General features: G+C 51.2%; 9 protein-coding genes across 9 annotated transcripts; 5 read left to right on the forward strand and 4 right to left on the reverse strand.

Moving 5' to 3' along the window:
- The first annotated feature begins 968 nt into the window (after positions 1-968).
- COCSADRAFT_324130 (uncharacterized protein) lies at positions 969-3,500 on the forward strand. The gene is made up of 3 exons (XM_007701963.1): positions 969-1,330; positions 1,384-3,191; positions 3,254-3,500. The coding sequence occupies exons 1-3, from the start codon at positions 1,108-1,110 to the stop codon at positions 3,284-3,286; spliced, it is 2,064 nt and encodes a 687-aa protein (XP_007700153.1). The 5' UTR covers positions 969-1,107; the 3' UTR covers positions 3,287-3,500.
- COCSADRAFT_357295 (uncharacterized protein) lies at positions 3,501-4,658 on the reverse strand (the record flags this gene model as incomplete). Its single annotated transcript, XM_007701964.1, has 2 exons — positions 3,501-4,485; positions 4,542-4,658. 2 exons carry the CDS (start codon positions 4,656-4,658, stop codon positions 3,880-3,882), a joined length of 723 nt encoding a protein of 240 aa, XP_007700154.1. The 3' UTR covers positions 3,501-3,879.
- A 369-nt stretch (positions 4,659-5,027) lies between these two features.
- COCSADRAFT_89822 (uncharacterized protein) lies at positions 5,028-5,973 on the forward strand (the record flags this gene model as incomplete). The annotated part of the gene is made up of 2 exons (XM_007701965.1): positions 5,028-5,264; positions 5,311-5,973. The coding sequence occupies 2 exons, from the start codon at positions 5,028-5,030 to the stop codon at positions 5,971-5,973; spliced, it is 900 nt and encodes a 299-aa protein (XP_007700155.1).
- Positions 5,974-6,611: 638 nt separating this feature from the next.
- Positions 6,612-8,316, forward strand: COCSADRAFT_357297 (uncharacterized protein; the record flags this gene model as incomplete). Its single annotated transcript, XM_007701966.1, has 1 exon — positions 6,612-8,316. The coding sequence occupies one exon, from the start codon at positions 6,612-6,614 to the stop codon at positions 8,136-8,138; it is 1,527 nt and encodes a 508-aa protein (XP_007700156.1). The 3' UTR covers positions 8,139-8,316.
- A 79-nt stretch (positions 8,317-8,395) lies between these two features.
- On the reverse strand, positions 8,396-11,856 carry COCSADRAFT_36914 (uncharacterized protein). Its single transcript, XM_007701630.1, has one exon. The coding sequence runs from the start codon at positions 11,726-11,728 to the stop codon at positions 8,495-8,497; it is 3,234 nt and encodes a 1,077-aa protein (XP_007699820.1). The 5' UTR covers positions 11,729-11,856; the 3' UTR covers positions 8,396-8,494.
- Positions 11,857-12,674: 818 nt separating this feature from the next.
- COCSADRAFT_36916 (uncharacterized protein) lies at positions 12,675-14,181 on the reverse strand. Its single transcript, XM_007701631.1, has 3 exons — positions 14,012-14,181; positions 13,768-13,846; positions 12,675-13,721 (listed from the first exon to the last, which is right to left on the reverse strand). The coding sequence occupies exons 2-3, from the start codon at positions 13,836-13,838 to the stop codon at positions 13,130-13,132; spliced, it is 663 nt and encodes a 220-aa protein (XP_007699821.1). The 5' UTR covers positions 13,839-13,846; positions 14,012-14,181; the 3' UTR covers positions 12,675-13,129.
- A 478-nt stretch (positions 14,182-14,659) lies between these two features.
- COCSADRAFT_36917 (uncharacterized protein) lies at positions 14,660-16,045 on the forward strand. The gene is made up of 4 exons (XM_007701632.1): positions 14,660-14,829; positions 14,898-15,363; positions 15,411-15,804; positions 15,858-16,045. Exons 1-4 carry the CDS (start codon positions 14,789-14,791, stop codon positions 15,920-15,922), a joined length of 966 nt encoding a protein of 321 aa, XP_007699822.1. The 5' UTR covers positions 14,660-14,788; the 3' UTR covers positions 15,923-16,045.
- Positions 16,046-16,228: 183 nt separating this feature from the next.
- On the forward strand, positions 16,229-18,629 carry COCSADRAFT_142735 (uncharacterized protein). Its single transcript, XM_007701967.1, has 4 exons — positions 16,229-16,246; positions 16,300-16,909; positions 16,959-17,087; positions 17,135-18,629. The coding sequence occupies exons 2-4, from the start codon at positions 16,567-16,569 to the stop codon at positions 18,442-18,444; spliced, it is 1,782 nt and encodes a 593-aa protein (XP_007700157.1). The 5' UTR covers positions 16,229-16,246; positions 16,300-16,566; the 3' UTR covers positions 18,445-18,629.
- Positions 18,630-18,692: 63 nt separating this feature from the next.
- Positions 18,693-20,621, reverse strand: COCSADRAFT_160562 (uncharacterized protein; the record flags this gene model as incomplete). The annotated part of the gene is made up of 4 exons (XM_007701968.1): positions 18,693-19,217; positions 19,273-19,528; positions 19,579-20,414; positions 20,529-20,621. 4 exons carry the CDS (start codon positions 20,619-20,621, stop codon positions 18,693-18,695), a joined length of 1,710 nt encoding a protein of 569 aa, XP_007700158.1.
- Between the last annotated feature and the right edge of the window lie 981 nt (positions 20,622-21,602).

The following is a 21,602-nucleotide window of genomic DNA, read 5'->3' on the forward strand; positions in this document are numbered from 1 at the left end:
GCATTAGCAGCAAGCGGTAGTCGAGTGGTAGTCGATGGCCGGCAATGCGAGGGCTCCATCTACCCGTGACGTCTGCGAGGCATGTCGCTGGGCCGGCTAGTGCGAGGCCAAGCACGCGGCTTACCGGCCGACAGGGACCGAGGCAAGTGCGAATCTCTGTGTGTGCGTGGGCTCTTGCGCCTTCCAGCAAACCTCGACAGCCAATTGCGGGGAAGCGCATTTACGCGCATCTCCAGCACTCCTACCAGAGACGACTCCAACATACCACCGCACACGACACCCCCCCGCCCACCACACCGCGCCCTCCCCGCGGCCCATACGGCTCGCCTTCCCTCCTACAGTCCTGATCTCAGCCCTACAAGTGCCTTGTTGCCAGCAAGAGAAAAAAAACCAGTCGCTGCTCGCAACCACGCAGCCAGCCAGCCAGCCAGCTCCACCTGTAAGCTGGGTCCGACCATCGCTCTTGCTTGCCCGCGTGCTCGTTCGCTCCTGCCTCCTGCCTCCTGCGCCGACCGTCACTTCCCTCGCCCCGTACCACAACATCGCTCTACCGTGTCGCGCCTTCCCTGCTCGTCACTCGAAGCGAGGACGCCTCAGCGCCACTGCCACCTGGCTGCCCTCGCCTCTTGCCCGCCCTCCTCTTGCTCGTACCCCGGCGCATCTCGTAGAACCGCACTCTTGTCGTCCCGTCCCAGCAGCATGGGCAGCGCGTCTCGGTAGCATCTTGCTATCAAACATGATTCTGTGTCCGACTGGAATGCTCCCTCGATTACGTCCATCCCGGCTTCGTACCACGCCCGCACTGTTCCATACCTGTCCCCCGGATTGACCATTGCCTCTGTCTATTGGGCTCCCCTGCATTTGCTCATCATTGGAGCCCCTACAGTGTCACAGCAGCGCCTATCCACCCTGTCCAGCCCACGCGTGATCGCTCTCTCAAACACGCAGCTGGAACGCCTCGTCCTGTGCGCCCCTAAAAACATTGGCTGACCCGTTTTGCTGGGAACATCCTAAGAAGACTAACCCACGGCTGCACGCAGTCTACGACAGCAGTCTGTGCTTGGCCCCCCACCACCATCTGCTGTGCTGAGCAGAGGGGGGAATATTATGACTGCCTCAGACGTCGAAGATGCCTCTCCCTCGCCCGAGTACCGGAGCGATTTGGACGACGACATGGCTGCTGAACAGAATGCTGACCGCCAGTTTGGCGGCACCTCGCCTGCCCAGAAGCCGGCAAACAACAAGTCCAATGCCAAAGATCCGTTGAGACCCCGGCGCAAGAAGGCGCGGAGGGCGTGTTTTGCCTGTCAGCGAGCACATCTCACATGCGGCAAGTACTACTCACCTTGCCTCTCAACACAGTCTTTCTAACAACACCAACAGGTGACGAGAGACCCTGTAATCGCTGCATCAAGCGAGGCCTCCAAGATCACTGCATGGACGGTGTCCGCAAAAAGGCAAAGTATCTCCACGATGCACCAGACGGTGCTCTCATGCCTGGAGTAGGCGGCCATTACCCATACATGAATGGAAATCGCCCTACTCCAATTCCTACCCAGGACACCCACACGGTCGCCGTCTCACCCCCAGCCAACATGTACCCTCAGGGTCAACAAGGCGCTTTCTATCCACCCAATTCAATACCACCCCAACTACCCGTGACGCAAGACGCACGAGGCTTCAGTAACCAGCAGTCGCCAATATCTCCCTCTTTTAACCAGGCCACGACACAGAGTGACCCGAGCACAATACCTCAGGCTCAACCAGACCAGCTGCAGCAGTTTGGACCTTTGTTCGATCCAAGCGATCCAGCCCTTTTCAACTTTGACATTTCAAGCCTCAACTTTGGAAACCACTATGGCGCGCTAGAGTTTGGCATGCTCGGCCACATGTCGTCAGGCGCTGTAGAAACCCCGCATGACAATGGCATAATGAACGCCATCAATGGTCCTGTCAACATGTACAACCAACCGTTGTCCTCCGGTTACGGAGATCGAAATAATTCTGGCGTAATGCCATTCGGCCCGAATGGCCTACCGTCGGGCGAATGGCAGGAATCGCATTCGCGACAGGGTAGCATGCACGCTCAGACAAACGCTTCCATTGGTTCGAATCATGACCATAGTCATCGAAGCGATAGCCTCAATGGACCCCACGCATTCGCCATTGGACAAGGACCAGGCACTCACTCATCAGCAAGCCCGGCGTCCACGGATGCATCTACCTTTGAAGGCGACAATCCACTGGCGGCTGCAGCCTTCTTTGCTCATCCTCATCGGCCGCATGCACAACGTTCGCCTTTGGTAAACCGATCGCAACAAGAAAACAAGCATCCAAATTCTGCACTACATTCATTACATGCCAATGGCATCCGCAAACGCCAGCGAGATACCAAGAGCATCTACCAGGGCATCACCAAGCCCTATGACTATGTCAAGGGCTATCATAGGCTCTACCAGTTGATTGACAAGAAGTACTCTCGGCCATGGGTTGCCAAAGCCCAGCAATACTTGCAGAATTATCGGCCGGTGCTACTGCAAGTCCGTGAAGAGCTGAACAGAGATGATTTGATTCACCAAGAAATGGGTCTTCAGCGCCATCTCATGACACTCCAAGAACACTTTGCAGAAGTTGGCACACCGTTTTTGATTTGCCGACGCTCTGGAGAGATTGTCGGCATCAACAAGGAATTCACCATACTCACTGGCTGGAAACGCGAAGTTCTCCTTGGCCAAGAACCAAACCTTAACGTCAACACTGGCATCAACCGCGACTCGAACGAAAGCGACACGTCGACCCAAAACACGACACCAAACCTTGCAGCCCAAGACAGCGAGACGGCCACACCCAGCGTCAACATCATCGAGCTCATGGACGCACGATCAGCCCTCGAGTTTCTGCAGCACTTTTCCGAGCTCTGCTACCAGGACCCTCGTGGCTATGCCTCTCAGCGTGTCAACATGCTGCGGTACCAGACCAAGGCAGATGTAGACCGCCTGCAAGAAATGAAGAGTGCGAATGCAGGTGGTGACGCCAAACATGATCCACTGGTCAAAATGGAAGGCGGCGCCGTGCATCAGGGCGAGAGTGCCATGCAGCGACTTGGAGCCAAGAACGGCATGGTGGATTGCATGATTTGGTGGCATATCAAGCGCGATATTTTTGATATGCCTGTGCTTGTTTGTATGAGTGTAAGTTTTCTCTCTCCGTCTAGGGCTATGATGAATGATGAGATGCTAATGCTGGGTTGTAGGTTATGCCTGTGCTAGATAAAGGTCTGCAATGAATCGGGACAGAAGGTTTGATGATTTCTTTTTTCTTTCTTATTCGTCTTCCTATTTCGTGTTGACGGTCGAGGCGGCTGTAACAAAAGTGGTTTCATGTTCTTGTCTTTTTTCTTCTTCTTCTTCTTCTTCTTCTTCTTCTACTACTTCTTCTTTCATTGTGGCTTTTGCATTCACAACCCACACACATACAAGGGGGAGAGGGACATGATGGTCTTTGTTCGAGGATCGCTCTTCGAAAAAGACAAATTTAGTCTAATAGTTCCCATCACTTTATAGGAACGGGCGTCTTTTGAGCATTTTCTTTTATCCAGCAACCATCTGCTGCGAGAGTTTTGAACCATTGTCGCCTTGGGGGCGCAATGTTTCTTCTATACGTTGAGATATCTTTTTTGCTACCGGGTAGGCCGTGTATGCATGGATTATTATCATGATCGAATTCGTGTTAGACTCGATACTTACTCTCGAGGGGGAGGGGGATATCGCCGTGCAAGTTAGTCTAAGACGTATGAAGGAAAAAACAACATGTCCTTGCTCCTATACTTCTCCCAAGTACCAAAAAAAGAGAAAATGCTCAGTGGTAGACGCCGCCCCATCAATTCATCATCTCACTCTTGACAATCCCATCACTCTGCCCCGCCTGCTCCACCCTCACATTCCCATTCCCCATAACCTCGCCACCCTCGCCCTTCCCCTTCAACCACTCATCCTCCTTCCACTCCAAATACTTCTCACGCTCCAAACTCCTCTTCGCCACCCTGATATCCTCCTTGATATCCTCCACCAGCGCCTCCAAACTCACATAATCATACTCGGGCCGTATAAACCCCAGAATAACCAGACTCAGCATCGCCCCATAGAAATCGCGCTCGAAGTTATGTAAAATGTGGATTTCGATGCTGCGCTTCGAGTTCTTGTAGTATGGATTGTATCCGATTGAGAGGACGGTGGGGTAGATTGTTTGGGGGGAGGGGGCGGGGTCGGTGGGGTAGTTTAGGTCGAGGACGGCGTGGTTGGAGGATGTGGAGGGGGGTGTGTCGGTAGAGGGAGGGGTTGTGGTTGTGTTGGTAGAGGGCGAAGAGGAAGAAGGGATGGTGGAGGGATCGAGCGTGCACCAGCCGTAGTAGATGCCTGAGTCGAGGTCCTCGTTGCCGCCGATTGAGAGGCCGGAGAGGGGGATGTTGGCGGTGGGGATGCCGAGCTGTGATTTGAGCTTTAGTCTTAATTTAGAGGTTGAGAGGGGGTGAGTGAGGTTACTTCTTTACTGCCGCGTCCAAAGCCTTTGATTACGGGGCCGCGTAGCTTTAGGGGGAATGGTGGTTGAGGTGTGTCGGGGCCGGCGATGGGGTCGCGGGGGCCGTCGGGACGTCCCATTGTGAATATCTGGGGGAGTTTTTTTTTAAAAAATAATAGAGAAGTGGATTGTAGGTGTCGTATAGGAAAAGGTGGTTCGTTCTGAGAATAGGTGGTGGTGGCTTGCTTAGCTTCCAGTACTTTCCGGTCGGGATGGCAAAGGGTCCGATCGGAATGCATGGTGGGGCACATGTGAAATGGTAAGCGTCATTGCTACTGCTTAGTCAATGCAAGGTACCGCGCATCGCTGCTACCCAGCTAAATGCGGCCATGCTTCCGCCAAAAGCATTCTGTTTGGTATGGAATTGTAACAGGATGATTGCAACATCTCCTCGTATCGCTGCCCTATCATTTGCATCTTGTTTGAAACCGTGTGCTCCATCTCGTACAATGGCTTCTGTATCGACAACCAACCGCATCTCCCGCTTATATGATGATAAATCAGCATTTATATACGGCACTGCCTGGAAGAAAGATCAAACAAAGAGGCTGGTAAAGGAGGCGCTGATTGTTGGGTTCCGGCGTGTCGACACAGCTGCACAGCCACGTCATTATCAAGAGGCCTTGGTCGGAGAAGCGATTCGCGAAGCATTTACCGAAGGCCTCTTGAAGCGAGAAGAGTTATACGTACGTATATTAAAATCCCGGCTTATCCCATACTAATACCATGTAGTTACAAACAAAATATACTACACCTGCGGGACAAGACCTAAACAACATGCCATATGACCCCAGCGCACCCTTGGACTCTCAAATCCACACTTCTGTCGCGTCATCGTTCAAGAACCTGCACCATGTATCTGAATCTCCAAACGACTCCTACCTCGACTGTTTGCTTCTGCACTCACCGCTACCAACGATCGAGCAGACAATTCAGGCCTGGAAGCTATTGGAGACATATATCCCCCATCGTATCCGCTCCCTTGGCATCTCAAATGTAACACTTGCTGCCCTCCAAGCCCTCTACCAAAACGCCACTATCAAGCCTGCAGTTGTACAAAATCGCTTTTACCCCCAGACGCGCTACGACGTACCTTTACGCAACTTTTGTAAAGAACACGACATCGTGTATCAGTCTTTCTGGACGCTGACTGGTAACCCCGCGCTTTTGCAGTCGCAACCTGTTGTGGTGCTGGCACGAGCGGCACAGGTTGAGATACCAATTGCACTTTATGCACTAGTGATTGATCAGGGTGTTGTGGTGTTGAATGGGACTACGTCGAGGGAGCATATGGAGATGGATTTGGAGGGGGTTCAGAAGGTTCGTGGATGGGCTGTGGAAAAGCCGCAGGAGTTTGCTGCTATTGCTGAGGATTTCAAGACCATAGTGGGGTGATTAGTAGCTGTGTCGGTGTGAGTGTTTGTCTGTGTTGGTTGCGCAGTGATGTTGCTCATGACTGAAAAGATACCCGCTTCTGTGTCGATTTCGTACCATCGATTTGGCATTGGCCGGTTCGCCAGGTATCGAGTATGTATTCTGTGCCGTGTCTCGTGTAACAAAAGTAACCTGGCGAGTTTGAAAGCACGATCGATGTTGTCTGACGTCCCAGCGGCATGGCCTACACACTAATTAGACATGGATAAGAACAAGCCTTTCACTCAAGGCTTCTGATAACCTGGCGGCTGTCATATGATGCTGAGATCCCAGTAATCACTGATCTCTTGGTATAGATCGCTGCAGGAAGCCATCAGTGCCCGGTCTCTCACTGTCGATTCTACCTGGGGCTAGGCACTCGATCACCCGCTAAAGACTGGACGCTTACCCGTTTGAGAGATCATAACGCAGTGAAAGCCACTGACCTCCATCTTTTATCTTTGGCGCTGAACTGGCCTAGTACCGAAATTCTCACACTGGCGACTCGGACCTCTTACTTCTCCGCTACAAATCGCCCACGCACAACCGACTATCGGAGCCTACAGCATCTCAGTGAGCACTGTTTGACGGATATCTGGGTATCTCACGTTCAGAAAGATATGGCCGCCAGCGCTGATCGTTCGTACTCGCCAGAGTACCTCGAGCGATTATCAAGTCCTGATTACCTTGCTGGCGATGAGTCCTCGTCGGATCCGCAGAGTGTTGTTGAACCGAATCGCCTTCCAGACGCTACTGCACTTCTGAGTGCCGACGAGGACCGAATGGATTCAGGTTCTTCAGTGCCCAGTCAGGAACGCAGCCCAGTCGGCAGTGATAGCAACGAGGAAAATCCGCCCTTGAAGCGGTTCAAAGAAGGCCCAGGCTCGTATTACGAATCCTCCGACAATTACATTCCACCTAACCGTCTGCCAACCAGCCTCATCGACAGCGATGGCAATGAGGAACCTACGTCCTCGAAGCAGTCGAAAAAAGGCCAAACCAACTACTACGAGTCATCTGACAACCACATCCCGCCCAACCGCCCACTCGCCAACTCCACCACAAACCCTCCCCCAAAGAAGCCTACTCAAAATAAGAAACCCAGCAAACTCGCTGCCCCCTCCAAACCCCCCAAGAAAAACGACCCCACAGCCAAAGCACCCCTAATCCACCAAATCCAGCACCACTGGGGCCCCAACTTTACCAAATCCTTCGTCCCCAAATGCCACCGTCCTCTCGTCAAATCCAGCACCTGCCCAACCAAACGCAAAAGACAACGCCCTTTACTCCGCAAACATGAGTCCAACCCTCACAACTGGAACCCATCTTCTCTAACCTCCATCCTGCGCATCGCGAAGCTCACCTCGGACAAGGAGTGGTTGCACAAAGCTATGCGGGACGTGGTGCGGTATCGCATCCGGCACACGGGGAATCGGAAGCCACAGCTGGGTAGGTCGGATTTCGATGTTATCGAGGATATGCTGGGGAAGGGGTGGGGGGTTGAGTATGCGTTTGGGGTTAGGTATAAACACTTGGCTAAGGAGGAAGAGAGGGAGGGGGAAGAAGAAGAAGAGGATGTGGAGTACCTTTTCGATGTTGGGCCGGAGAGTGGTAGCGATGAGGAGGCGGAATCTGATGAGACTGAGCTGCGAAGGCGCAGTAAGGAGGTTCGGCGGAAACGACGCGGTGATACTGGTAGTAGTGGTAAAGGGAAGAAGCGGCAGAGCGAGAGAGGTGATGAGGTATGTGCATCGTCTTCTTCTTCTTCCTCGCCTGAGGAGACGGTAAATCCGTATCAACATGCCTGGTGCAAATCGCGGTATGGCATGTTTCCGCCCCTGCCGCACGCATCTTCTTCCTCTGCGCATAGTACGCTGAGGGCTAAGAAACCTGAGCCGCAGGGGACGCGGAAAAGGACACAGCAAAGCACACAGCGGGGTAAGGATGTACGGCATAGTCCTGAGGACTCTCTGTTTGTACCGGAGGGGATGGAGAGGGATGAACATGGAGAATTTGAAGAGGAGGAAGAGGAAGAGGAGGAAGAGAGAGACTACGAGGCAGAAATCGCAGCAGCAGAGGCGGAACTAAAACTTGCGCGGTTAAGGGTTGCGGCTGCGAAAGCGAAGAAACTGAAGAGGAAAAAGTGATAGTTTCATTGATGCTGTTTTAGGTTAGTTGGTTTGCATTGTAGGGTTGGATATGGGAGTCATGTGGGCTAGGTTTAGTATACTGGAAACCAGGGGTTTTACTGTATTCATTCTTTTGATAACCAGTACTGGGGCAAACAGATTTGTTGGGGGTGGGCGGACTCTCTGCAAAATATGTACATGAGTACAGAAAAAAAAGGCATAGAAACTCCAAGTACAGCTGTACCCCTACTTCCAATCGAATGCAACAGAGAAGACAGCACACATACTTCATACCAAAAAAACCCCCCGTTCATTTTTTTGGGGGAATCTATCAAACCTATCTAATCCACACCCATCCCCCATCATCTACTTCTCTAATAAACCTCAAGCACATACCTCCCCTCATCCTTCAATTTCTCAATCTCCTTTCTACTATCAATCTTCTTCGCAGCGGGGTTCTTCACCTTGTGCTCCACCTCAAGCGCCTCTTGCAACACCTCGGTGACATCAGGAACGGGCCAGGTAGGACCGCAGAGGTAAAAGCTACCTTCCTTCTCCAGATAACTGCGTCGAATATCCTTGAGAGACTCGCGCATACGGTCTTGAATGTAAATCTTCTGGGGCTGATCACGCGAAAAGGCGCGGCCGATAAGGGTAATGATGCCAGCATCTTGGTAGGCCTCCCATTCCTCGCCGTAGAGGTACTCTTCGCGTTGGTGGCGCGAGCCCATGTAAAGCAGGACTTCGCCGATTTCGTGGCCTTGCTGCTTTTGGTAGGCACGCTCTTGGACGAAGGCGCGAAAGGGGGCGAGACCGGTACCTAGACCGGCCATGATGATGGGAGCCGTCGTCTTGGTGGGGAGCTTCATGACGGAAGGCTTGACAGAGACAGTGACGGGAGAGCCGACCTTGAGGCTGTTGAGGTAGCGAGTGGCTTGACCGAAGCGGTCGCGGCCCTTGGGGTCGGTCCAGTTTACCGTCACAATGAGCAAGGAGACGGAGTTGGGGGTCACGTGTTGCGCGGAAGCAATGGAGTACTCGCGGCGCTTCATGGGACTGACAATTCGGACAATCTCGTGGAAGCTGGGGTGAGCAGATGGGAACTCGAGCAGGATGTCAGCGTAGGTGATGGTGTCAACCTCAGCGCGGCGTTTGAACTCAGTAGCACCCTCTGGACTGATGATTTGAAGGAGTTCCCGTTTCTCAGCCTCGTCGCTAGCAAACTCGGCAAGTGCCTCGTAGAAGCGCTTTGGTGGGCGACCGAAGATGTCGACGTTCTGCAGAAGAGACTGGTAGACGGTGCGGTTGACTAACACGTTGGGATCCTCACGAGATGGCACTTCGACAATCTCGTTGGGGTTGAGGCCGTACCACTTGATGAACTCATCAACTTGCGCCTCGTCGTTCTCCGCGTGGATACCGAGAGCCTCACCGATGGCATAAGTGACGCCAGAGTCTCCAAGGTCGAATTCGATGTGGAAAATGTTACGATCGTAGTTCTGGGGGGTAAGGCGACGACGCTCCTTGACATGAACAATGCTTGTCTTGATACCAAGGTCAGGACGGACTTGGTTAGAAGTACCGTAGGCCTCCTTGAAAGTGAAGCCCTTGGCAGCGACTTGCCAGTCTTTGAGCAGAGTGGGAGGCTCAGGCTCAGTGCGCTCGAAAGGAGCAAAGCTGGTAACGTTGATGTCTGAGGGAAGACTGATGGGCTCAGCGTCCTCAGCAGTACCCCAGGTAGTAGGAACCTCCACCTCGCGGAGGGCATTCTCAAGCTGCGCAGCGAGCTTCTCGAAAAGTTCCAGGCTACCGTTGATAGTAGCGAGCTTGGAGAGGCCTGATGTTAGAAGATCTTCCCGAGCAACCTTGAGGAATGCGAGCTGAGTGAGGAAAGATTCCAGAGATTCATCCTCAGCGACAGCTTCAGAAAGCGCAGGGTCCAGAACGAAGAGCTCGATATCCTTATTGACGAGAGTCTTGCGGAAAGCGGGAGAAAGCTTCTTCTCAATGTCCTCATTCTTCACGCCTGGTAGCTTGACGATTATGGAACCGTCGGGCTTGACGCTGTTCAAAACATCGAATGCCTTGAGGATGGCCTCGTCGCCAACAAAGGCAACATCAGCTTGCTCAACAGCATATGGAGCCTCGATGGTGTAGTCAGCGTTGCGGATATCGGTTCGCGTAACACCACCTTGGACCAGATTGTCGTGTCCGTTGCGCACAAAGACGTTCTTTGAAGAGTCGGTAGAGAAGAGCTTGCCAATAACAGCGGGTGCGTTGGCAGCCAGAGATTCGTCCAAGTTCCAGAAGCTGTACTGCTTCACATCGGCATTGTTCAAGATGTCGATAAAGGAACGCGCTTCTATGCCCTCCTTCTCGGCGTGAATTTGACGGAAAGCGTCGAGAAAGTTGCTGGGTGTCCAGACTTGCTCGCGAGAGTATTTGACGTCCGTTACCTCTACATTCCTGTCGAGGGTGAACTGAACAGCCGCCAATACATCGGCGTATAGCCTCGAGTACTCGGCAGGGTCGAGCACGGCTGTTTCATCTTTGACCTGACCAAGGACAGCGATGCGGCGAGTGCTCTTGGGAAGCGCTTCCAAAAAGGCCTCTTCCACAAAGGGGCGGTACACACGAACGTTGATGGCACCAACCTTCTCGCCCTCCTTGGACAATGCAGTCGCAACCTGGGCAGTCAAAGAAGCCTCCACAGTGCCAAAGACAACCAGAACGCTCTCAGGCTCCTCATGGCCGTAGTAGTCAAAGAGCTTGTAGTCCTCGCCGAGCTCGTCGTTGAAAGCCTGGAGGAGGCGGAGCACGCGTCCAGCGGTATCCGAGTGTTTCTTGTCCACATCAGACACTGCCTTCAGCACGGCCTCATAACTGTTGTATAGCCTAGCCTGGTCGAGCGTGTCAACCAGCCTCGCCGTCTCTCGTCCAACACTGATGCCATCGTATGTGTGAATGGTAGGAATGACACTTGAGAGCAGAGTCGCAAAGAGAGCCATGTGCTGAGACTCAAAGACAGAGGGACTGCAGACAAGACCAAGGCCCAAATCTTCAGCAAGTGAAAGGGATGAGACATAATCGGTGACGAGACCAGCGCTTGCATTCGCAGAATAATCGACAGCAGCAATGTGAGCGGTGAGAGGGTTGGCGACCGAGTAGAGGGCGGCCAGCTGGTCGAGAGAAGAGCGGAGGTGCGTCAACGTCGAGGAAGAGGCAATGATTGACTGTGGAATATGGCGCTTCTTCAGATCAAAGTCCTTGGAGAACATGTAACCCAAGGCAATTGCACCTGCACCTGTCCTAGTCTCCAGAGAAGAGACACCAGTCTGGTATCCAAATGCATTCTTCTCGCCCTGCTCTTGCCAGTGTTTGACTGCTACGTCCAGATCAAACGACTCGGCGGAGTATGCGAAGATCTTATCCGAGAGGGCGTATGCAACCTGCTGGACGAGGGTTTGCGCCGTGAGGTAGGTAGGGCCGCTGATTGACTGGTACGAGAGGTCCTGGCCAAAGGGTAGGCTCGAGGACTTCTTGGTGAACTCCTTGGGTGCGTTCTGCTCAGCACCAGGGCCGGCAGAATCCGTCTGCTGAAAATGCATCTTGAAAGGCGATGTATGCGCCTCGACGTCTCAGCCTTTGACGACAAGATCCGAGAGTCTTTCTTTAAGAGTAAAGAAAAGAGCGAGGGTTAGACTAGACTCTCCTTGAGGGTTCACCTAGGGATCTTATCGGTGGAGTGGTCAAGTCGCCTCGTAGGAGACAAAAAGTGCCGCCGTCCAGTAGCGACATCGGCAGATTGAGGACCGAGAAAGACGCAATCGTTCATAATGCTCCTGATTGGCTCTTGCGACATGGTTTAGCACGTCTTTCGGGCGAGAGATTGCAAATGGGCGGAATGTCGCCTCGACGCGACGAGAATTTGGTCCTAGCGCGAATTGCGTGCTTCAGAGGCCACGCGGGGCCATGGCGGGGAAATCCCGGTGCTCGGAGATCTGATGAGCGCCTACGAATGGACCCTCTTACATGAATAGCCTTATTATCAGTGCTTTTCCATACGCGGATTCCTGTGCATCTAAAAGAAATAGCGGGTTCTTGGTATCTTCTATGAGCGGTATCTAGCATACTAACTGAATTAAGGTTGACAGTAAGCCAGCAGTGCGATTCAGCATTGGACAGCCTCATGTGATTATACAGCAAGAGCAGTATTGTAGTATAGTTGTCCGCACAGACGGTGAGTTCCTAGAGAGACTAAAGCAAATAAATCCAAGAGGCATACTGATGCAATCACAAGTGAAAACAGTTAGGTGAGGGTGCATTTGCTTCCTCTTTCAACATATTCAAACGGGGTTGAAATCCGATCCGTCATGTTCTTTGTTCAAGAACAGTCAAGCTTGGAATAACATGCGAACAAGTATGACAAAGACACGGAGAGAAATACAAGCAACTGATACATCAGATGCAGCTTAGACACTGATCATATATCATCTTGGGCTGTCGAACCGATCCCCTACATTACAATCTCTTTGGAGTCTTAAGGAACAAGCCTCGCAATCTCAAAGCAAACAGACTTGTGTATCTGTCGACATACAAAGAGGTCACTTGACTGTCAACGACCCCTTCTTTCATAGCGCTGTATGGAGCCCCTCAAAAAGACTGAAAATCCTCTTCTTGAACAATAAAGCGCTCATGGTCGATTTTCAGAGTCCAGGATACCATGTCGATGGGTGCAAGAACTCTCCCGTTACTTGGGTGGTGGTATTATGTTGGATAGGTCATCTTTGCTCACCTAGTGCACATCGATATTTGCGTGCCCGAGGAACCGCACTTTATGAGTGCGCGAGATGGACTAGCCGTCATTGATGGACTGTTTGAGTATTTGAAATGCATGCCTTTAGCATGGCCGAACTTATTAAAACATTGGAAGATCACACTGCCAGCTGCCAAAGACGGTAGGGCATGGGGTTGCATGTGTCTTCTGATAAAAGGTGAGAGCCCGCGCACTACTGCAAGTCTGCATCTGCTGGCATAACGAAGGAAGTATCTTCAAAATCTCGGAGGACGTATTCGGCCAAGGCATCTAGTTTCTTTCGTTGCACATGGAGTGCACCTCCCCGGATGTCTTTCTCGCGCTGGCTCATATTACTGAACAAAGAAGGCGCCTTGTTCTTCATGTTTGGCCCCCCGTTGCTGGGCCTTAGGTTGTCGGCCGATCCGTCAGCCTGAGCATGCAGCTGCGCACTTGATCCGGGGCGGGAAAGAGAGACATCGACATCCGGATATCTAGGGTCTCCCTGACCTTCGGGTGAGATTTTGAACGTCTGCTTTTTGCTTGGGGGAATTCTGCCAATGAGGACCAGGAGCAACTCTGGTTGCAACAGACGCACTATGATATTGCAGTCCTGGGTTTCGATGGTGAGTGTCTGCAGTGGGGGCTTGAGCGAATGGTCTGGAGCCCCATTTCGCGTAGAAAGCTTTTGGCGACCGGCGCAATGATCCTTCCATGCCATGGAAATGAGGGCAGCCTGGTCACGAAGCTCCTTAGTTTGCACGGGCTTCGAATATGCTAATAGCGTGCCATTCGGGGACATTAAACTCGTCACGTCAGTCTAGTCAGTGGCCGTGAACAAGCACAACTTACAAGAGTCGGGGATATATGCCTTCATTGGCGTTCTGAGTGAGCCAGTCGCTCACTTTGGCGATGTTGATCATTGGAAAACCTATTGCGGACATGGTCAGGAGGCTAATAGTGGGTGTTGTTAACAACAAGTGAAAACGGATGAGTGCGAGTTTGTGTACAGCACATAGCAATATATCGAGTGCGACGTGGTTGGGATCATGGGCGATGGGCTGAATGCTTGTGACGCAGTAAGAAGACCACGTACCTGGTCGATTGTTGGCGCAACCCCCTTCCCGGACTGTCCTCGTGCGCCTGCTACTAACTAGGCCACAGACGGATGCTTACTACTTGCAGTGCGAGAAACGTCCAACAGCGACCGGGCAGATGCGTAGACCGACTTGATACCGTGAAGGGAGGAGGATCAGTACGCGACCGGCTTCGTAGGCATCATGGAGTCCATGGCCAAGTTTACGAGGCCCAAAAGCTATGACCAACTGCCGGAACGCTGTTGTTCCGCCGCACGTGCTCTCGTGCCCCTTTGGGGACGCCCTCTGTTCTAATACTGGGTAATGTAGTGTAGTCATGACCAGCAGATGAAGGGCGTCATGCACCGAGTACAGCCTCTATGATATGTGCACTATTTAGCGGATGAGCTCTTCTGGCAGTCTGATCATCAAGTCTACTTGCAGCCGACATTCACGCGGTTGTGTTGCATTCTTGCACTGCGGGCAGATTCCGCACTAGTATTCACACAATAGCCTAGAAGAGATGCATTCGCAGATATCCCCATGCCCCGATGCAGATGCGTCTAAGGCGTCTAGGACAGTGGTGAGGGGGCATGTCAGCAGCTTCTCATTGGGTGGTACACGTAATTAGCTCATTCTGTACCCCTCAATTGCTTCACCAACCTCGTTGGAATCCTCACTTCATGCTTCTTCTACGTTCAACGTGTATCAGGACATCGCGCCTGGCTGTTTCTACTGCCCTCAGACTTGCAAGACCAAACCATTCCCCAAGCATTCTTGTGCGTACGCTAGCGACCATGACGACCGATCCAACCAAGTACAAGCTCCACCATTCCATGTGAGTACCCGCATGGCGGTATGCCTTACTCAACACCTGCAATTAGCCGATTACTGATTCTTGTTAAGGATCCGTGTCAAGGATCCAAAGCGCTCAATCCAGTTCTATGAGTTTCTGGGCATGAAACTGATCAATGAGATCAAGAACCCTGATGACAAGTTCGATCTCTACTTTCTTGCATACGACGGCCCAAAGGCCGCTTCCGCCGGAAATCACTGGACTGATCGCGAAGGCATTGTCGAATTAACTCACAACTACGGAACAGAAAATGACCCAAACTACAAGATCACAAACGGCAACACAGAGCCCCACAAAGGCTTTGGCCATCTTTGCATTTCGGTAGATAACATTCAAGCTGCATGCCAGAGGATAGAGGACGCTGGCTATAAATTCCAAAAGAAGCTGAAGGAAGGGCGTATGAACAACCTTGCTTTCGTGCTTGACCCTGATGGCTACTGGGTCGAAGTGGTTGGTCAAAAGCCCTCCGAGGAAACTGAGAGCGTCAAAGACACAGACGTTGGCACATATCTCATGGTAGGTGATATGAGACGGACTCACTTGGACACAACTGACAGAAGTAGAACCACACCATGATTCGCATCAAGGACAAGGATGTTTCTCTCAAATTCTACCAAGACGTCATGGGTATGAAGCTCAAGCGCACGATCGAAATGCCCGATGCTGAGTTCAATCTTTATTTCTTTGGCTATGGCCCGGACGCACCAGAGGCTACCGCCAACTATGTAAATCCCATTGTGGACAGCGAAGGCTTGCTCGAATTAACATGGAACTATGGAACTGAAAAAGACCCCAACCTCAAGTACCACAACGGAAACGATGAGCCTCAGGGCTTTGGTCACATTTGCATTGCTGTTGACGATCTGGAGGCCGCATGTGCTCGTTTCGAGGAAAAGAAGGTCAAGTGGAGGAAGAGGCTCACCGATGGTCGCATGAAGGAAATTGCATTTGTGCTAGGTATGCTGTTATATTTTTTGGTACACACGTATAGCAACTGACAATCTTTGCAGATCCCGACGGTTACTCGATCGAGGTTGTGCAGAACGAGAAGCTCAAGACACGTAGTCATTGGTAAAAGCGCGGCGCCAATTACCCCGCGCATTATGTATTTATCCCACGCAACACCAACGAGCCCTCCAATGAATGCAGTCCTACGTTCAGACTAGCCGGCTATGCTGCACAGATGATGTATCCCGTGATGCCGCTACCAAAGCTCTTGTTAGCTGCCCTACAAGTCCTGTCTGAGGATCAAATATGCACTAACTGCCATTACACACGAAATACGTTATCGGGCAATTTGAATCTTGGCTGAGAGCTAATTTGAGTAGTTATGTATCCTCAATGCGGGTTCGTCCATTCAGTCCGCAATATAGCGTACCCCGTGGGGTAAAAGTGCGGGGTAACCAGAGTCAACACAACTCGCCGAACCAGAAATCTGACGTATCTTAACAGATGTACTGTACGAGCCCGCAGAGGCTTGTTATAATGACCTTGCATACAGCACTGGGCATGGGCTAACTATTTGGATATACATACATATATATTCACCCCCCTGACTACCAACTATTCCTCGCCCCCGAAAACCCTGAAGTATATCGATCAAAGATATCAACAACTGAGCATAACCCTCGCTGAATGATCTGACGTCAGAATATTGGAAGTGTTTAATAGCCTTAGTTATACGGTTAGACCAGGCAGCCAACAAAGTCTTCATTCAACATGGTCTCTGTTATGCATGCCAAAAAACGCAAGATTCTCATACCGGAGAAGGTGTCACCGGACGGCCTGGCGCTATTGAAAGATGAGTTCGATGTCGACGAAAAGAAGGGACTCAGTCCCGAGGAGCTCAAGAGCATCATCGGCGAATATGATGCACTAATCGTTCGATCCGAGACCAAAGTGACGGCGGATCTTTTGAAGGCAGCCAAGAATATGAAAGTGGTAGCCCGTGCAGGTGTTGGTGTTGACAATGTTGATGTTCAAAGCGCTACTCAGCACGGCATCATTGTCGTGAACTCACCCTCTGGGAATATCAATGCTGCAGCGGAACACACTATTGCGCGTGAGTGCGTCCACGTCGCGCAAATGGAGTGTCTGCTGACATATCAAAGTGTTGATGGCTGTTGCCCGGAATGTGGGCGATGCTTCACAAAGCATCAAGGCAGGCAAATGGGAGCGTGGTCGGCTCGTAGGAGTTGAGGCCAAAGGAAAAACTCTTGCTATCGTGGGGCTGGGCAAAGGTAACGCAGGAGAATTCAGGAGCTGAGTACCGCTTACACTGTCATAGTTGGTCTCACAGTCGCTCGGATCGCTAATGGCCTGGGTATGAGACTCATCGCATACGATCCCTATGCCAATCCGAACCTGGCAGCAGCAGCATCAGTGACGCTCAAGCCTAGTCTTGCTGAGATTTTGAAAGAAGCAGATTTCTTGACGCTCCACACGCCTCTCATAGCTTCAACCAAAGGTATGATCGGAAAAGCCGAATTAGAGACGATGAAGCCCACTGCGCGGATTCTGAACGTTGCGCGAGGCGGAATGATTGATGAAGATGCTCTGGTGGAAGCTTTGAACGCTGGTAAGATTGCAGGAGCTGGAATTGACGTCTTCACTTCCGAGCCTCCTGAGCCAGACTCGTCTGCGACTCGATTGATCGCGCATCCAAAGGTGGTTGCAACACCCCATCTCGGTGCTTCAACTACAGAAGCTCAGGAAAATGTCTCCATTGATGTATGCGAGCAAGTGGTGTCCATTCTGTCTGGGGAGCTTCCTCGCACGGCAGTCAATGCACCTATAGTCCTTCCAGAGGAATACCGCACACTACAGCCCTTCATCAGTCTCGTTGAGAAGATGGGTAGTCTGTATACCCAACACTACTCCAGCGTCAAGAAAGATTCTTTCCGCACAACCTTTGACCTGATATACGAAGGAAAGCTAGCTACTATCAACACCACCAAGCCTCTATTCGCTGCACTAGTCAAAGGCCTGCTGACACCCATCACCTCAAGTGACGGCCTCAACATCAACATCGTCAACGCCGAGATTCTCGCCAAAGAACGCGGTATCCTCATCAACGAGCAGCGTTCACGCGAGAACGTCGAGGACAAGCCCTACGCCTCCTTCATTACCCTCCGCGCACGCGCCTCGCGCTCCGTGTCCCAGCAGTCTCGCTCCAGTGTTTCGGCATCTGCCGCAGCGCGCTCTACTGCCCGAGACAACAGCACAGTCGACGATCAGATCATCCAAGGCTTCGTATCCGGGAACAGACCCTTCATTTCGCGCCTGGACAGGTTCAAAGGCGAGTTCGTACCGCGCGGCACGCTGATTATCTGCCGGAATTTTGATTCCGTCGGCAAGATCGGGTATGTGGGGAATCAGCTGGGTAAGGCGGGTGTTAATATCAAGTTTATGAATGTGGCGCCACTGGATGAAGAAGTGGAGGAGCAGCGGCAGAATGGGGCTGATGCAGGGGATGAGAAGGAGGGGAGTAAGGAGGCGTTGATGATTTTGGGGGTGGACAAGCCGGTTGGTGAGGATGTGCTTAAAAGGTTGATTGGAGAGGAAGGGGTGTTGGAGGCGAGCGTTGTGAACTTTTGAGATCGTCTTTAGGAGTGTAGAAGAGGGTTGTGATAGTCAATGGCAGCGGTACTTGACTGATTTAGTGCGCCTGCGAACCTTGAACTTTGGTGTTGGACTGATTGTGTTATGGTCAAGGACGCGACACGTAACATGTAGCGAAGCATTTATCTAACTTTTGCTGAGAACTGTAATCCAAACACAGGTCAAATTGCATCTGCATCTGGGTGCTGTGTCCCTGGTCGACGCATTAGTCGACCTTTTCCCATTCAGATGTTTTCAAGCTTCTGAAACTCCATGTATCGCTCAAACCCAGTTGTACTGCTGGCACGCAGAACATCAAAATCCTTTTTTGTCGTTTGATTCTCAACCCTGTATGGCCAAGGCTGGACAATAGTGTGTTTCTCCTTGATAGCCATCCCACACAGCGTAGCAAACTGCGTAATCCTGCACTCATCCATGAAAACATCGAAGTGCTTGTCCCACGGTTTGAACATATCGGAGCAGGTAATACGCAAGATTAGGTCAGGATGTGGACCTGGATTCATTCCAGCTCTATTCATATTTACACGGGATTTGTCGAATGGGATGTACTTTTTAAGGCGTTCCATCGCCGGTACAAGCGACTGTATATCTCCTTGTGGGTTTGCTTCGTGATCGATTTCCACGGCAGCATTTATGAAGAGCATAAGTAGCGTGGCTTTTGGGTTCTGTGAAGTCGGCTTGAGGAGTCGCGAGAAGATCTGGAGACAAGTGTGCGGGCCGACATAACCTCGATCGCATATATTGGAGATCTGTGTAAATGTCAACGCCAAAGCACCATGAGGGACCGAGAAATGCGTATCTCACCTCGATACGGTCAAACTTCATGTCATCGAGATAGGGTCCTATATCTTGGGCATCCATGTTGAACAGCCGGAACGAGATGTTAGAGCTTCGTAGCCGGCTGCAGAACCTACAAAGTAGTCCTCTGATGTGAAAGAAGATAGCACCGAACTCATCTGCTTTCGCAGCTGGAGCGTCCTCCAGATACTCATCAAAAAGCCAGCCACCGCGGGGACTAGCGTCATCGTTCATCAGCCAGTCATTTTGGAAGAACAGTGTGCTTGATTGATGTCAATCCTTGATTACTTCATAGAATCAGAGGAATCTTACGGGTTGGGTGTGTCGAAGTCTGTGGTGGAACAACCATAAGGCAGCAAGATGCCAGTATGGCGAAAGTACATTTCTCCCTGGCGAACACCAGCAGACATTTTCAGCATAGCTCGATCACGATAGTCGACTCTCTCGGGAGCTAGCGTGATGCGGCGGCGAATTCGTTGAGCAGCTTCTGCTGACAGTCCTTCCGGAACCTGGCAAAACGTCGCCAAGCGAGCCCATTCGTCTTTCTTCAGTGTTATGCTCAGCTTTCGGCTGCCTATGTCAAATGTCTTTGCCTGTAATGTATTGCCGGGCTTGTTCTTGATCTTCTGGCAAACATCTTCGATCATGGGAAGGATGGTGGACTGAATAGCCTGTACCATATCGTGAGGAAGTAATGCTGAGTACCATAAATGGATGATCATCGGTACTGCAATGTCTGGTTCGAGTTGGAGCGCAATGAGAAGCATGATGGCATTGCGGGCCACGATGATGAAATCCTTATCGTTCAAGACAGCAACACATTCACCTTTGTATCCCTCTGGCAGCCCAGCAATAGTTTTGATGGCATTTCGAAGATCGCCCGACGCGGCAAAGAGAAGATTGAAGTCGTGACTCGTTGCACTGGTCCTGCCTTCATTGTTCTCAAGCTGCAGAATATCAAGAGCAGGCATGTTGCCCCAGAGATACTTTCTGTTGCCGAACCCAGCGTGTGAGGGACCCTCGCTGATAAAAGCGGGCTGACGACCATTACGATACCACTCGGGCTCCCAAGTGTCTTTCATGAATGGGGATTTACATCCCTTCTTGTGACGAGACCAATCTGCAGCCTGACAATCTTTTGAGCAGTACTGTTGTCACGTCAGTAGGTTAGATAAGGCTATAAAAAAACGGGCTATCTGGTCACGAAAAATGAGCTAGAACTAGGGCACACATACTTGAACCATGTGGCAGCCACTACATACAAGTACAGCATGTGCCTGACATGACGTCTCCTTGGTGTTGGAACAAAGCAGCGGATTACTGAAAGTCGACAGACTGGGAATATCAACTGTCATCTTGTTCATAAGATGCGAGAGAATTTGCGATGTGATCAAAGCGTCTTGTTGCGTTGCGTGATTTTGGCAGATGTATACTATGACCCGTTGGAAAGACAAAGTGGGATTCAAAAGATTGACAGACTCCAATGAGCGTGATGCTAGCTATGAGGAAGAACTATGGGCACAATAATATTATGAGAGCAAGTAACTAGAGTGTGAATGCGACTATTCACATGACGTAGCGATGATCTGGTGCGTTTGCAGAGGATTCATTGTTTGGCCACCAACAAGAGGAATGGAAAGAGTGCCCAATCATTTGACGACACGATTACTTATGCAATTCCAAATTTACATAGGCGACCTACATGATACCAGCGAAATCCAAGTTTCTCCACATATAGTACATGTTTGGATATCCTTGTAGAATAGCTAATGTATTATTATACAGATGTGGTATGCAATAAGTTTGTACGACCCCAGAATGTTTCTTAGCCCCCACGTTGAACATGTTCGTGCGTGGTTTGGTGTAGCTGGCAGTATCATTTCTTCGGCGGCAGCACCCCGAACACGCATGTTACTTTTCCACTTTGCTTGTCGGGTTGTAGCATCTTTTGGGGGGGGCTGCCTGGTCACTTCCCTGATGCAACTACGAAGCTTTTGCAATTGAAATCCCATTCGAAATCCGGTCCATATTAGAGGAACTATTGCATGTCTAATGTACATAAAGCACGATTCTTGTGATGTTGGATGGCTCGAATTGCGCGCAGGCTTGTGTAACACCCCCACTCTGCACGATGAGGTATCGGTAGTGGCTGTGTTATTGGACACGCGTAATGAACAGAACCTAATGTACTTGCACGCAGATGCCTCCAAAGGATTATATCCATCAACTTTACTTACACTCTTCGCCTGCCTTTAATGTAACTGGCGGACTATCGGCTCTATGTACAGTCATTTAAAAGATACGCCAATGAATAGTTATCCTGGAAAAGTTAAGCC

Source organism: Bipolaris sorokiniana, assembly GCF_000338995.1.
Source record: "Bipolaris sorokiniana ND90Pr unplaced genomic scaffold COCSAscaffold_7, whole genome shotgun sequence".
NCBI lineage: Eukaryota > Fungi > Ascomycota > Dothideomycetes > Pleosporales > Pleosporaceae > Bipolaris > Bipolaris sorokiniana.